Below are 15,882 nucleotides of genomic sequence, written 5' to 3' on the forward strand. Positions count from 1 at the left end.
CTACAAACCTCAGATTTCCCACTTCATGGTTGGATTTTTTTCTCAGGTTTTTGCCTGCCATATGAGTTCTGTTATACTCACAGACATCATTCAAACTAATATGCATATCTTAGCCTCTGGGCCTGAGTAGCAGGCAGTTTACTCTGGGCACCTTATTCATCCAAGCTACTCAATACTGCCACCCAGCCATAAGAAGTTAAAGCTGCTCCATTCAGAAGGCAACCGGCATCTTTATATGAATAAGAAGGCCTGTCATCTTGTGTGTTTTTAGGCGAGCTGAAGTCTTATGATGCCCTGTCATCTGATACCCAGAAGAATGTCCTGTCAGCTCTCCTGAGACTGGGGGCTGTGACCAGGCTGAGAACGTTAGTACACTTCAATATAGTACACTTCAATATAGTACACTTGAATGTAGTACACTTCAATATAGTACACTTCAGTATAGTACACTTGAATGTAGTACAGTTCAGTGCTTTCTGTGTGCTGTTATTAGTGTTGTCTGATTACAGAGCTGAGCACAGTGAATTCAGAGCCAACAAGCCAGCCATCAGGAGATTAGCAGATACTCTGGGTACGTGGAAATGACGTGTCAACTCCCTTAAAATAAGTCATTAATATACTGTATACATACTCTCTGCTAAAGTTACTGTAAGGCAGTACAATTTAATGGTTTCAGTGAGTTGTTTGTCTGTCTCTCTCTCTCTCTCCCGTCTCCCCCCCCCCTCTCGCGTCTACCTCGCTCTCTCCCATCTCCCCCCCTCTTGCTCCGTCTCTCCTGTCTTCCCCCCACTCTCTCTCTCCCGTCTCCCCCCTCTCTCTCCCGTCTCCTCCCTCCAGCGGGTAGACTGCCGGTACAGACCGCCCCTAACCCCAGGCTCTAACCCCGGAGGACTGCAGACCAGACAGACAGACTGGACCAAACATGTCTATTCACTTCCTGTCTCCTATACCCAACTCGGTGCCTGTATTCATACAGCGTCTTAGAGTCGAGGTGCTGAGTCCTCTTGTGCTCAGTATCGCTGAGCTGAACTGAGCGTCACCACTATAATCTACTGAACTGAGCGTCACCACTATAATCTACTGAACTGAGCGTCACCACTATAATCTACTGAACTGAGCGTCACCACTATAATCTACTGAACTGAGCGTCACCACTATAATCTACTGAACTGAGCGTCACCACTATAATCTACTGAACTGAGCGTCACCACTATAATCTACTGAACTGAGCGTCACCACTATAATCTACTGAACTGAGCGTCACCACTATAATCTACTGAACTGAGCGTCACCACTATAATCTACTGAGCGTCACCACTATAATCAACTGAGCGTCACCACTATAATCTACTGAGCGTCACCACTATAATCTACTGAACTGAGCGTCACCACTATAATCTGCTGAACTGAGCGTCACCACTATAATCTACTGAGCGTCACCACTATAATCTGCTGAACTGAGCGTCACCACTATAATCTGCTGAACTGAGCGTCACCACTATAATCTACTGAGCTTCACCACTATAATCTACTGAACTGAGCGTCACCACTATAATCTACTGAACTGAGCGTCACCACTATAATCTACTGAGCGTCACCACTATAATCTACTGAACTGAGCGTCACCACTATAATCTACTGAACTGAGCGTCACCACTATAATCTACTGAACTGAACGTCACCACTATAATCTACTGAACTGAGCGTCACCACTATAATCTACTGAACTGAACGTCACCACTATAATCTACTGAACTGAGCGTCACCACTATAATCTACTGAACTGAGCGTCACCACTATAATCTACTGAACTGAACGTCACCACTATAATCTACTGAACTGAGCGTCACCACTATAATCTACTGAACTGAGCGTCACCACTATAATCTACTGAACTGAGCGTCACCACTATAATCTACTGAACTGAGCGTCACCACTATAATCTACTGAACTGAACGTCACCACTATAATCTACTGAACTGAGCGTCACCACTATAATCTACTGAACTGTGAAGCTGTGACCACTACAGCTGTTCTATAGACCTTGATGGCCTTCCTTTAGAGTGAGTGATACCGATCCATTACGTGTGAGCTGCTGTAAGGATCAAGTGAAGTACATTTTTAGACTCCAGACACTTCCGCTGGAGGCCACTAGATGGCAGTCTAACCACTGAGTCAATACACACGGTCTGGGTGGGTTTTAGTTCAAGATTTCAATGTAATTCATCATACCAATCAATAAATATAATATATGCAAAGACTTATCAGATATCAACATGTTAATTGTAATGTTTTTTTTTTTTACATTTGATTTCCATTTTGTTCTTTTTTGAAGACAAAGAATTCTTTAATAAAATGAATATCACCTTACTGCAAAGACTGTTTCCTATTTCCTATTTTGTTGCATTACAACCTGTAATTTTAAATAGATTTTTATTTGGATTTCATGTAATGGACAAACACAAAATAGTCCAAATTGGTGAAATTAAAATGTTTTATTGTTTAAAAGAAAACAGTAACAGACCGTGTGTGTCAGTACCACTCCTGAGATGAACCCAGCCGATGTGACTGTGTCGGTCAGATGGCAACCTGATCTGAACTGGCCCTCCAACACCACTTCCAGCAGCATCTGGTCTCCCATCCAGGGCCTGACCAGGACCAACCCTGCTTAGCTTCCGTCTGTGTCGGTCAGATGGTAACCTGATCTGAACTGGCCCCTAAACAATTTATAGTCCAAGTCAGTTAACGTGACAATCCCCAAGCAACCGTGAAGAAAGGTTATGGCCATGTGGACGTGTAGGAAGGCAGGGATGTGCCAGATTACAGGTAGAAAGAGCCCAAATGACCTACGCTGTGTGGTTCATCTCCTGAAGTCAGGAGGTATTACAGACACTGGGGCTGAAGTTAGTCGGGAGGTATTACAGACACGGGCTGAAGTTAGTCAGGAGGTATTACAGACACTGGGGCTGAAATGAGGAGGTATTACAGACACTGGGGCTGAAGTCAGGAGGTATTACAGACCCTGGGGCTGAAGTCAGGAGGTATTACAGACACTGGGGCTGACGTCAGGAGGTATTACAGACACTGGGGCTGAAGTCAGGAGGTATTACAGACACTGGGGCTGAAGTTAGTCAGGAGGTATTACAGACACTGGGGCTGACGTTAGTCGGGAGGTATTACAGACACTGGGGCTGAAGTTAGTCGGGAGGTATTACAGACACTGGGGCTGAAGTCAGGAGGTATTACAGACACTGGGGCTGAAGTTAGTCGGGAGGTATTACAGACACTGGGGCTGAAGTCAGGAGGTATTACAGACACTGGGGCTGAAGTCAGGAGGTATTACAGACACTGGGGCTGAAGTCAGGAGGTATTACAGACACTGGGGCTGAAGTCAGGAGGTATTACAGACACTGGGGCTGAAGTCAGGAGGTATTACAGACACTGGGGCTGAAGTTAGTCGGGAGGTATTACAGACACTGGGGCTGAAGTCAGGAGGTATTACAGACACTGGGGCTGAAGTTAGTCGGGAGGTATTACAGACACTGGGGCTGAAGTCAGGAGGTATTACAGACACTGGGGCTGAAGTCAGGAGGTATTACAGACACTGGGGCTGAAGTTAGTCGGGAGGTATTACAGACACTGGCTGAAGTCAGGAGGTATTACAGACACTGGGGCTGAAGTCAGGAGGTATTACAGACACTGGGGCTGAAGTCAGGAGGTATTACAGACCCTGGGGCTGAAGTCAGGAGGTATTACAGACACTGGGGCTGACGTCAGGAGGTATTACAGACACTGGGGCTGAAGTCGGGAGGTATTACAGACACTGGGGCTGAAGTCAGGAGGTATTACAGACACTGGGGCTGAAGTCAGGAGGTATTACAGACACTGGGGCTGAAGTTAGTCGGGAGGTATTACAGACACTGGGGCTGAAGTCAGGAGGTATTACAGACACTGGGGCTGAAGTCAGGAGGTATTACAGACACTGGGGCTGACGTCAGGAGGTATTACAGACACTGGGGCTGAAGTTAGTCGGGAGGTATTACAGACACTGGGGCTGAAGTCAGGAGGTATTACAGACACTGGGGCTGAAGTTAGTCGGGAGGTATTACAGACACTGGGGCTGAAGTCAGGAGGTATTACAGACACTGGGGCTGAAGTCAGGAGGTATTACAGACACTGGGGCTGAAGTCAGGAGGTATTACAGACACTGGGGCTGAAGTTAGTCGGGAGGTATTACAGACACTGGCTGAAGTCAGGAGGTATTACAGACACTGGGGCTGAAGTCAGGAGGTATTACAGACACTGGGGCTGAAGTCAGGAGGTATTACAGACACTGGGGCTGAAGTCAGGAGGTATTACAGACCCTGGGGCTGAAGTCAGGAGGTATTACAGACACTGGGGCTGACGTCAGGAGGTATTACAGACACTGGGGCTGAAGTCGGGAGGTATTACAGACCCTGGGGCTGAAGTCAGGAGGTATTACAGACACTGGGGCTGAAGTTAGTCAGGAGGTATTACAGACACTGGGGCTGACGTCGGGAGGTATTACAGACCCTGGGGCTGACGTCAGGAGGTATTACAGACACTGGGGCTGACGTCGGGAGGTATTACAGACCCTGGGGCTGACGTCGGGAGGTATTACAGACCCTGGGGCTGACGTCAGGAGGTATTACAGACACTGGGGCTGAAGTCAGGAGGTATTACAGACCCTGGGGCTGACGTCGGGAGGTATTACAGACCCTGGGGCTGACGTCAGGAGGTATTACAGACACTGGGGCTGACGTCAGGAGGTATTACAGACCCTGGGGCTGACGTCGGGAGGTATTACAGACCCTGGGGCTGACGTCGGGAGGTATTACAGACCCTGGGGCTGACGTCGGGAGGTATTACAGACACTGGGGCTGAAGTTAGTCGGGAGGTATTACAGACACTGGGGCTGACGTCAGGAGGTATTACAGACACTGGGGCTGAAGTCAGGAGGTATTACAGACACTGGGGCTGACGTCAGGAGGTATTACAGACACTGGGGCTGAAGTCAGGAGGTATTACAGACACTGGGGCTGAAGTCAGGAGGTATTACAGACACTGGGGCTGAAGTCAGGAGGTATTACAGACACTGGGGCTGAAGTTAGTCAGGAGGTATTACAGACACGGGCTGAAGTCAGGAGGTATTACAGACACTGGGGCTGACGTCGGGAGGTATTACAGACACTGGGGCTGAAGTCAGGAGGTATTACAGACACTGGGGCTGACGTCGGGAGGTATTACAGACACTGGGGCTGAAATGAGGAGGTATTACAGACACGGGCTGAAGTCGGGAGGTATTACAGACACTGGGGCTGAAGTCAGGAGGTATTACAGACACTGGGGCTGAAGTCAGGAGGTATTACAGACACTGGGGCTGAAGTCAGGAGGTATTACAGACACTGGGGCTGAAGTCAGGAGGTATTACAGACACTGGGGCTGAAGTCAGGAGGTATTACAGACACTGGAGCTGAAGTCAGGAGGTATTACAGACACTGGGGCTGACGTCAGGAGGTTTTACAGACACTGGGGCTGAAGTTAGTCGGGAGGTATTACAGACACTGGGGCTGACGTTAGTCAGGAGGTATTACAGACACTGGGGCTGAAGTTAGTCAGGAGGTATTACAGACACTGGGGCTGACGTCAGGAGGTATTACAGACACTGGGGCTGAAGTCAGGAGGTATTACAGACACTGGGGATGAAGTCAGGAGGTATTACAGACACTGGGGCTGAAGTCAGGAGGTATTACAGACACTGGGGATATCCATGGTTACATTAAACTAGGCTGCATTACACACTGAAATGGACATTCCAACCCTGAGCCCTGAATGTCTCTGCTCTTGCTGATCAAAACCTTTTCTTGTGTTGCCTAACCAATACAGCTCAGTGTTCAACACCATAGTGCCCTCAAAGCTCATCACTAAGCTAAGGACCCTGGGACTAAACATCTCTCTCTGCAACTGGATCCTGGACTTCCTGACGGGCCGCCCCCAGGTGGTAAGGGTAGGTAACAACACATCCGCCACGCTGATCCTCAACACGGGTGCCCCTCAGGTGCTAATTCCCCTCCTGTACTCCCTGTTCACTAATGACTGCATGGCAAGGCACGACTCCAACACCATCATTAAGTTTGACGATGACACAACAGTGGTAGACCTGATCACCGACAACGATGAGGCAGCCTATATGGAGGAGGTCAGAGACCTGGCAGTGTGGTGCCAGAATAACAACCTCTCCCTCAATGTGAGCAAGACAAAGGAGATGACTGTAGACTACAGGAAAAAGAGGACCGAGCACGTCCCCATTCTCATCGACGGGGCTGTAGTGGAGCATGTTGAAAGCTTCAAGTTCCTTGGTGTCCACATCACCAACAAACTATCATGGTCCAAACACACCAAGACAGTCGTGAAGAGGGCACGACAAAGACAACTCCCCCTCAGGAGACTGAACAGATTTGGCATGGGTAATCAGATCCTCAAAAGGTTCTACAGCTGCACCATCGAGAGCATCCTGACGGGTTGCATCACTGCCTGGTACGGCAACTGCTCGGCCTCCGACCGCAAGGCACTACAGAGGGTAGTGCGTACGGCCCAGTACATCACTGGGGCCAAGGTTCCTGCCATCCAGGATCTCAATACCAGGCAGTGTCAGAGGAAGGCCCTAAAATTTGTCAGACTCCAACCAGCCTAGTCATAGACTGTTCTCTCTGCTACCGCACAGGTGTGCCAAGTCTAGGTCCAAAAGGCTCCAACTTCTTCAGGATTGGTGAGTCCCCTGCGGGACGGTTGAGCTAACGTAGGCTAATGCGATTAGCACGACAAGAACATTTCCCAGGACATGGACATATCTGATATTGGCAGAAAGCTTAAATTCTTGTACCTCTAAGGATTGGCCCCTTTTTTCAATTTTCGTCTAAAATGACATCTAACCCAAATCTAACTGCCTGTAGCTCAGGCCCTGAAGCAAGGATATGCATATTCTTGATACCATTTGAAAGGAAACACTTTGCAGTTAGTGTAAATGTGAAAGGAATGTAGGAGAATTTAACACATTAGATCTGGTAAAAGATAATTCAAAGAAAAAAACAACGTTTTTTTTGTACCATCATCTTTGAAATGCAAGAGAAAGGCCATCATGTATTATTCTAGCCCAGATGCAATTTAGATATTGGCCACTAGATGGCATCAGTGTGTGCCAAGTTTTAGTCTGATCCAATGAACCATTGCATTTCTGTTCAAATTGTATCCAGATTGCCCAAATGTGCCTTATTTGTTTATTAATAACTTTTCAAGTTCATAATGGTGCACTCTCCTCAACTAATAGCATGGTATTATTTCACTGTAATAACTACTGTAAATTGGACAGTGTAGTTAGATTAACAGCTTCTACCCCAAAGCCGCGGTGTGGGTGTGAGATGCGGTGTGGGTGAACGGTGTGGGTGAACGGTGTGGGTGTGAGATGTGGTGTGGGTGAACGGTGTGGGTGAACGGTGTGGGTGTGAGATGTGGTGTGGGTGAACGGTGTGGGTGAATGGTGTGGGTGAACGGTGTGGGTGTGAGATGTGGGTGAACGGTGTGGGTGTGAGATGTGGTGTGGGTGAACGGTGTGGGTGTGAGATGCGGTGTGGGTGAACGGTGTGGGTGAACGGTGTGGGTGTGAGATGTGGTGTGGGTGAACGGTGTGGGTGAACGGTGTGGGTGTGAGATGTGGTGTGGGTGAACGGTGTGGGTGAACGGTGTGGGTGAACGGTGTGGGTGAACGGTGTGGGTGTGAGATGTGGGTGAACGGTGTGGGTGAATGGTGTGGGTGAACGGTGTGGGTGTGAGATGTGGGTGAACGGTGTGGGTGAATGGTGTGGGTGAACGGTGTGGGTGTGAGATGTGGGTGAACGGTGTGGGTGTGAGATGCGGTGTGGGTGAACGGTGTGGGTGAACGGTGTGGGTGAACGGTGTGGGTGTGAGATGTGGTGTGGGTGAACGGTGTGGGTGAACGGTGTGGGTGTGAGATGTGGTGTGGGTGAACGGTGTGGGTGTGAGATGCGGTGTGGGTGAACGGTGTGGGTGAACGGTGTGGGTGAACGGTGTGGGTGTGAGATGTGGTGTGGGTGAACGGATGATCTTCGCATGTGTATTTCCCACCGTAAAGCATGGAGGAGGAGGTGTGATGGTGTGATGGTGTGGGGGTGCTTTTCTGGTGACACTGTCTGTGATTTATTTAGAATTCAAGGCACACTTAACCAGCATGGCAACCACAGCATTCTGCAGCGATACACCATCCCATCTGGTTTGGGCTTAGTGGGACTATCATGTGTTTTTCAACAGGACAATGACCCAACACACCTCCAGGTCTGTCTGTCTGTCTGTCTATCTATCTTTTTGTCTGTCTGTTGTAGTTTGGGCAGTCTCTCTTCACGGGCTGTCTTCAGGTTCTGTCTGTCTCTCTGTCTTCAGGCTGTGTAAGGACTATTTTACCAAGAAGGAGAGTGATGGAGTGTTGATTCAGATGACTAAATCTATCACTGTTACATTGAACTGGGTGAATATGAATGACAGTAACCTAAACCTATCACTGTTACATTGAACTGGGTGAATATGAATGACAGTAACCTAAACCTATCACTGTTACATTGAACTGGGTGAATATGAATGACAGTATCCTAAACCTATCACTGTTACATTGAACTGGGTGAATATGAATGACAGTAACCTAAACCTATCACTGTTACATTGAACTGGGTGAATATGAATGACAGTAACCTAAACCTATCACTGTTACATTGAACTGGGTGAATATGAATGACAGTAACCTAAACCTATCACTGTTACATTGAACTGGGTGAATATGAATGACAGTAACCTAAACCTATCACTGTTACATTGAACTGGGTGAATATGAATGACAGTAACCTAAACCTATCACTGTTACATTGAACTGGGTGAATGGATGGAATATGAATGACAGTCATCCAATATGCTGTAATAGAACTTGGCTCTATTTTAGATGCATGACGTGCTGCAGGTCCCGCCTCTCCCACCTCCTCATTGGTCTTTAGGAGCATATACCCACGTGGGTGATTGAAAGATGAACGACGTCCACACTCCGGTTGAGTGCAGTAATGAACCTTAACGTTTGTTGCCAATTCTATATAAAATCCACAAAACGAAGAAGACTGAACCAGGAGATATTACTAGAAACTAACTCGGTTTCCTCTTTAATCTGTGGATTAATTGTGGGAGTAGAGAACACACAATGTTGTGTGACTCAAAGTGGGTCAATATTCTACAAAAATACTGAAAAAAAAGACGATGTGCATTTCAGTTAAAATAACAACCCAATGTTTATATCCCAGGACAAATGAATTAGCAACAGCAAGCTAGCTAGCTAAATGTCCACGAATGTTTCGACCTGTTCCCAAATTAATATAGGTCGTTCAGAGTTATTTTTTAAATTTCAAACTGCGTGTCCTGAATGCGTTTGGGGTGGATGGACTCAATCTACGTGTCCGTTGTGGTCAGTGACAACATGGTAACGTCAGTGCCATAATTCTGTTAACAAATGAAAACACATCCAGAGATGTCATTTGATCCACACATGCAGATTCGACAGTTCTACCTGGAAAGTGTTGTTTTGAAATGATTGGATACCTCACAACAACAACAAAAAAGTGATTTGATTTATTTATAACTATGGAAATATGTTCTTCACTGCTTATTCTGTTCATGTAGCATTTATTACAATCTTGGTTTACAAAATACAAGTCAACAGGTGTTTGTTTGTGGATCGTGAATTACATTTGTGCATATTTGTTACGGATCACGGCGCCATTAAATCAACACGCCCACTAGAACGCGGATGTGTAAAAACAATGTTTCCGACATTCTACTCGGTTTGTGTGACATCACCTTGACAACGGCCGGTCACTAGGCTTCTCTCCAGAGAAGAAGCAGACCGGGACGGGAGACCGGGCACGGAGCGGGCACTACTCTCCGTGCTGCAAAGCGAGCGGGGCTCCAACCGGGGCTAAATCCTACCGTGAGTAGCCCCCCCCATTGTCTTCGTCATGAAATTTAGGACACCGATTTTTCTGACTTCAGCTCAATCGACACCTTCAGTTTAGCCCATTTTTAAACAGGGTTACTAGGCCTACTCGTAGAATAACTCGTTCTAATACCATAGAATAACAAGTTCTAATACCTATTCACTAATACCAATTCAAAAGTGTAGTGCCAATTGTAGATGTGGACGCTCCACCTCGTCCTCTCTTGTGGCGGGTTACTAGGAGACGAGGTCGACCTCTCGGTGGAACGGGACACTTGTTCGTGTGATGGACGTTGTTAGTTCCAACCTCCTCCAGTGAACTCCTCCAGTGATGTAACCAGTGATCATAGAGCCCATTCATGAAGGGGCAATCTGAGGTCATAACTAAGAACAACCTGCCACTGAAAAATCAAATCAATGTTTATTTGTCACGTGCGCTGAATACAACAGGTGTAGTAGACCTCACAGTGAAATGCTGAATACAACAGATGTAGACCTCACAGTGAAATGCTGAATACAACAGGTGTAGTAGACCTTACAGTGAAATGCTGAATACAACAGGTGTAGTAGACCTCACAGTGAAATGCTGAATACAACAGGTGTAGTAGACCTCACAGTGAAATGCTGAATACAACAGGTGTAGTAGACCTCACAGTGAAATGCTGAATACAACAGATGTAGACCTCACAGTGAAATGCTGAATACAACAGGTGTAGTAGACCTTACAGTGAAATGCTGAATACAACAGGTGTAGTAGACCTCACAGTGAAATGCTGAATACAACAGGTGTAGTAGACCTTACAGTGAAATGCTGAATACAACAGGTGTAGTAGACCTCACAGTGAAATGCTGAATACAACAGGTGTAGTAGACCTTACAGTGAAATGCTGAATACAACAGGTGTAGTAGACCTCACAGTGAAATGCTGAATACAACAGGTGTAGTAGACCTCACAGTGAAATGCTGAATACAACAGGTGTAGTAGACCTCACAGTGAAATGCTGAATACAACAGATGTAGTAGACCTCACAGTGAAATGCTGAATACAACAGGTGTAGTAGACCTCACAGTGAAATGCTGAATACAACAGGTGTAGTAGACCTCACAGTGAAATGCTGAATACAACAGGTGTAGTAGACCTCACAGTGAAATGCTGAATACAACAGGTGTAGTAGACCTTACAGTGAAATGCTGAATACAACAGGTGTAGTGGACCTCACAGTGAAATGCTGAATACAACAGGTGTAGTAGACCTTACAGTGAAATGCTGAATACAACAGGTGTAGTAGACCTCACAGTGAAATGCTGAATACAACAGGTGTAGTAGACCTTACAGTGAAATGCTGAATACAACAGGTGTAGTAGACCTTACAGTGAAATGCTGAATACAACAGGTGTAGTAGACCTCACAGTGAAATGCTGAATACAACAGGTGTAGTAGACCTCACAGTGAAATGCTGAATACAACAGGTGTAGTAGACCTTACAGTGAAATGCTGAATACAACAGGTGTAGTAGACCTCACAGTGAAATGCTGAATACAACAGGTGTAGTAGACCTTACAGTGAAATGCTGAATACAACAGGTGTAGTAGACCTCACAGTGAAATGCTGAATACAACAGGTGTAGTAGACCTTACAGTGAAATGCTGAATACAACAGGTGTAGTAGACCTCACAGTGAAATGCTGAATACAACAGATGTAGTAGACCTCACAGTGAAATGCTGAATACAACAGGTGTAGTAGACCTTACAGTGAAATGCTGAATACAACAGGTGTAGTAGACCTCACAGTGAAATGCTGAATACAACAGATGTAGACCTCACAGTGAAATGCTGAATACAACAGGTGTAGTAGACCTTACAGTGAAATGCTGAATACAACAGGTGTAGTAGACCTCACAGTGAAATGCTGAATACAACAGGTGTAGACATTACAGTGAAATGCTGAATACAACAGGTGTAGTAGACCTCACAGTGAAATGCTGAACACAACAGGTGTAGTAGACCTCACAGTGAAATGCTGAATACAACAGGTGTAGTAGACCTTACAGTGAAATGCTGAATACAACAGGTGTAGTAGACCTTACAGTGAAATGCTGAACACAACAGGTGTAGTAGACCTCACAGTGAAATGCTGAATACAACAGGTGTAGTAGACCTTACAGTGAAATGCTGAATACAACAGGTGTAGTAGACCTTACAGTGAAATGCTGAATACAACAGGTGTAGTAGACCTTACAGTGAAATGCTGAATACAACAGGTGTAGTAGACCTCACAGTGAAATGCTGAATACAACAGGTGTAGTAGACCTCACAGTGAAATGCTGAATACAACAGGTGTAGTAGACCTTACAGTGAAATGCTGAATACAACAGGTGTAGTAGACCTCACAGTGAAATGCTGAATACAACAGGTGTAGTAGACCTTACAGTGAAATGCTGAATACAACAGGTGTAGTAGACCTCACAGTGAAATGCTGAATACAACAGGTGTAGTAGACCTCACAGTGAAATGCTGAATACAACAGGTGTAGTAGACCTCACAGTGAAATGCTGAATACAACAGGTGTAGTAGACCTCACAGTGAAATACTTACTTACAGGCTCTAACCAATAGTGCTTAAAAAGGTGGTAGGTAAAGAAATAAAACAACAGTAAAAAGACAGGCTATATACAGTAGCGAGGCTATATACAGACACTGGTTAGTCAGGCTGATTGAGGTAGTATGTACATGTAGATATGGTTAAAGTGACTATGCATATATGATGAACAGAGAGTAGCAGTAGCGTAAAAGGAGGGGTTGGCGGGAGGTGGGACACAATGCAGATAGCCCAGTTAGCCAATGTGCGGGAGCACTGGTTGGTCACCCCGATTGAGGTAGTATGTACATGAATGTATAGTGAAAGTGACTATGCATATATGATAAACAGAGTAGCAGCAGCGTAAAAAGAGGGGGGGGGGGGGGGGGGGAATACAATGCAAACAGCAGTGGGATGGGGCTCTAGAAATGTAATCATTCTCAAATGCACGGACAGGCCTATTAGGAGGGGAGCATGGAGGTGGGGACCAGGGAGGTTGTCTGTCTGTGTCATTATTCTAGCAATAACAAAGCATTCTCCCCACCTCGTGTTTGTTAAAAAGCTAAGGGATCTTGCTGGATGTAACCACTCTCAAATGCACGGACAGAGCTATGGATGCAATGGATGTCCATCCATGATATCAACATTATAGGTTGACCATGTTTCGATGCTATACAGTGTTTGTTTACAATTCAAATGTTTACAAACAATGTATGCAAAACAAACTTATATTCTGGGTTCTGATGGACAATGACAGTTTAACTAAGCTCATATGTTATATTCGTCAACAAACCAATGTGTATATATGATTCATTGCAATCCTACCTTTTGAAAAATCTACGCCAAATCATTATTCTCTGCCTATCATAGTTTTGGATGTTTCAGTGTATGCCAAATAAGGCTATTAGCGGTTCCAACCCGTTGTCCCAACATTCTATAATAACCCGTTCTTTAGGCCCTGATACTGGCTCTGTTCCAACCCGTTGTCCCAACATTCTATAATAACCCGTTCTTTAGGCCCTGATACTGGCTCTGTTCCAACCCGTTGTCCCAACATTCTATAATAACCCGTTCTTTAGGCCCTGATACTGGCTCTGTTCCAACCCGTTGTCCCTACATTCTATAATAACCCGTTCTTTAGGCCCTGATACTGGCTCTGTTCCAACCCGTTGTCCCAACATTCTATAATAACCCGTTCTTTAGGCCCTGATACTGGCTCTGTTCCAACCCGTTGTCCCAACATTCTATAATAACCCGTTCTTTAGGCCCTGATACTGGCTCTGTTCCAACCCGTTGTCCCAACATTCTATAATAACCCGTTCTTTAGGCCCTGATACTGGCTCTGTTCCAACCCGTTGTCCCGACATTCTATAATAACCCGTTCTTTAGGCCCTGATACTGGCTCTGTTCCAACCCGTTGTCCCGACATTCTATAATAACCCGTTCTTTAGGCCCTGATACTGGCTCTGTTCCAACCCGTTGTCCCAACATTCTATAATAACCCGTTCTTTAGGCCCTGATACTGGCTCTGTTCCAACCCGTTGTCCCAACATTCTATAATAACCCGTTCTTTAGGCCCTGATACTGGCTCTGTTCCAACCCGTTGTCCCAACATTCTATAATAACCCGTTCTTTAGGCCCTGATACTGGCTCTGTTCCAACCCGTTGTCCCAACATTCTATAATAACCCGTTCTTTAGGCCCTGATACTGGCTCTGTTCCAACCCGTTGTCCCAACATTCTATAATAACCCGTTCTTTAGGCCCTGATACTGGCTCTGTTCCAACCCGTTGTCCCTACATTCTATAATAACCCGTTCTTTAGGCCCTGATACTGGCTCTGTTCCAACCCGTTGTCCCAACATTCTATAATAACCCGTTCTTTAGGCCCTGATACTGGCTCTGTTCCAACCCGTTGTCCCAACATTCTATAATAACCCGTTCTTTAGGCCCTGATACTGGCTCTGTTCCAACCCGTTGTCCCAACATTCTATAATAACCCGTTCTTTAGGCCCTGATACTGGCTCTGTTCCAACCCGTTGTCCCGACATTCTATAATAACCCGTTCTTTAGGCCCTGATACTGGCTCTGTTCCAACCCGTTGTCCCGACATTCTATAATAACCCGTTCTTTAGGCCCTGATACTGGCTCTGTTCCAACCCGTTGTCCCAACATTCTATAATAACCCGTTCTTTAGGCCCTGATACTGGCTCTGTTCCAACCCGTTGTCCCAACATTCTATAATAACCCGTTCTTTAGGCCCTGATACTGGCTCTGTTCCAACCCGTTGTCCCAACATTCTATAATAACCCGTTCTTTAGGCCCTGATACTGGCTCTGTTCCAACCCGTTGTCCCAACATTCTATAATAACCCGTTCTTTAGGCCCTGATACTGGCTCTGTTCCAACCCGTTGTCCCAACATTCTATAATAACCCGTTCTTTAGGCCCTGATACTGGCTCTGTTCCAACCCGTTGTCCCAACATTCTATAATAACCCGTTCTTTAGGTCCTGATACTGGCTCTGTTCCAACCCGTTTTCCCAACATTCTATAATAACCCGTTCTTTAGTCCCTGATACTGGCTCTGTTCCAACCCGCTGTCCCAACATTCTATAATAACCCGTTCTTTAGTCCCTGATACTGGCTCTGTTCCAACCCGTTGTCCCAACATTCTATAATAACCCGTTCTTTAGGCCCTGATACTGGCTCTGTTCCAACCCGTTGTCCCAACATTCTATAATAACCCGTTCTTTAGGCCCTGATACTGGCTCTGTTCCAACCCGTTGTCCCAACATTCTATAATAACCCGTTCTTTAGGCCCTGATACTGGCTCTGTTCCAACCCGTTGTCCCAACATTCTATAATAACCCGTTCTTTAGGCCCTGATACTGGCTCTGTTCCAACCCGTTGTCCCAACATTCTATAATAACCCGTTCTTTAGGCCCTGATACTTGCTCTGTTCCAACCCGTTGTCCCAACATTCTATAATAACCCGTTCTTTAGGCCCTGATACTGGCTCTGTTCCAACCCGTTGTCCCAACATTCTATAATAACCCGTTCTTTAGGCCCTGATACTGGCTCTGTTCCAACCCGTTGTCCCAACATTCTATAATAACCCGTTCTTTAGGCCCTGATACTGGCTCTGTTCCAACCCGTTGTCCCAACATTCTATAATAACCCGTTCTTTAGGCCCTGATACTGGCTCTGTTCCAACCCGTTGTCCCAACATTCTATAATAACCCG

General features: G+C 46.0%; 2 protein-coding genes across 3 annotated transcripts in view; both read left to right on the forward strand.

Annotated features, from left to right (window-relative positions):
* gnpat2 (glyceronephosphate O-acyltransferase 2) overlaps positions 1 to 2,370 on the forward strand; it is a 47,765-nt gene extending 45,395 nt beyond the window's left edge. The window contains exons 14-16 of the mRNA XM_055885875.1: positions 248 to 365; positions 510 to 571; positions 838 to 2,370. Coding sequence (XP_055741850.1) covers positions 248 to 365; positions 510 to 571; positions 838 to 881 — 224 coding nt within the window. The 3' untranslated portion in view covers positions 882 to 2,370. The remainder of the gene's footprint in view (positions 1 to 247; positions 366 to 509; positions 572 to 837) is intronic.
* A 7,022-nt stretch (positions 2,371 to 9,392) lies between these two features.
* Positions 9,393 to 15,882, forward strand: part of fam228a (family with sequence similarity 228 member A) — a 38,899-nt gene continuing 32,409 nt past the window's right edge. Inside the window, exon 1 of one of the 2 annotated variants that reach the window (XM_055885800.1) lies at positions 9,393 to 10,057. The gene's annotated coding sequence lies outside the window, so the exon portion shown is untranslated. The remainder of the gene's footprint in view (positions 10,058 to 15,882) is intronic. The other variant, XM_055885801.1, reaches the window with a different exon arrangement.

The sequence above is a fragment of the Salvelinus fontinalis genome, chromosome 27 (assembly GCF_029448725.1).
Source record: "Salvelinus fontinalis isolate EN_2023a chromosome 27, ASM2944872v1, whole genome shotgun sequence".
In the NCBI taxonomy this organism is placed as follows: domain Eukaryota; kingdom Metazoa; phylum Chordata; class Actinopteri; order Salmoniformes; family Salmonidae; genus Salvelinus; species Salvelinus fontinalis.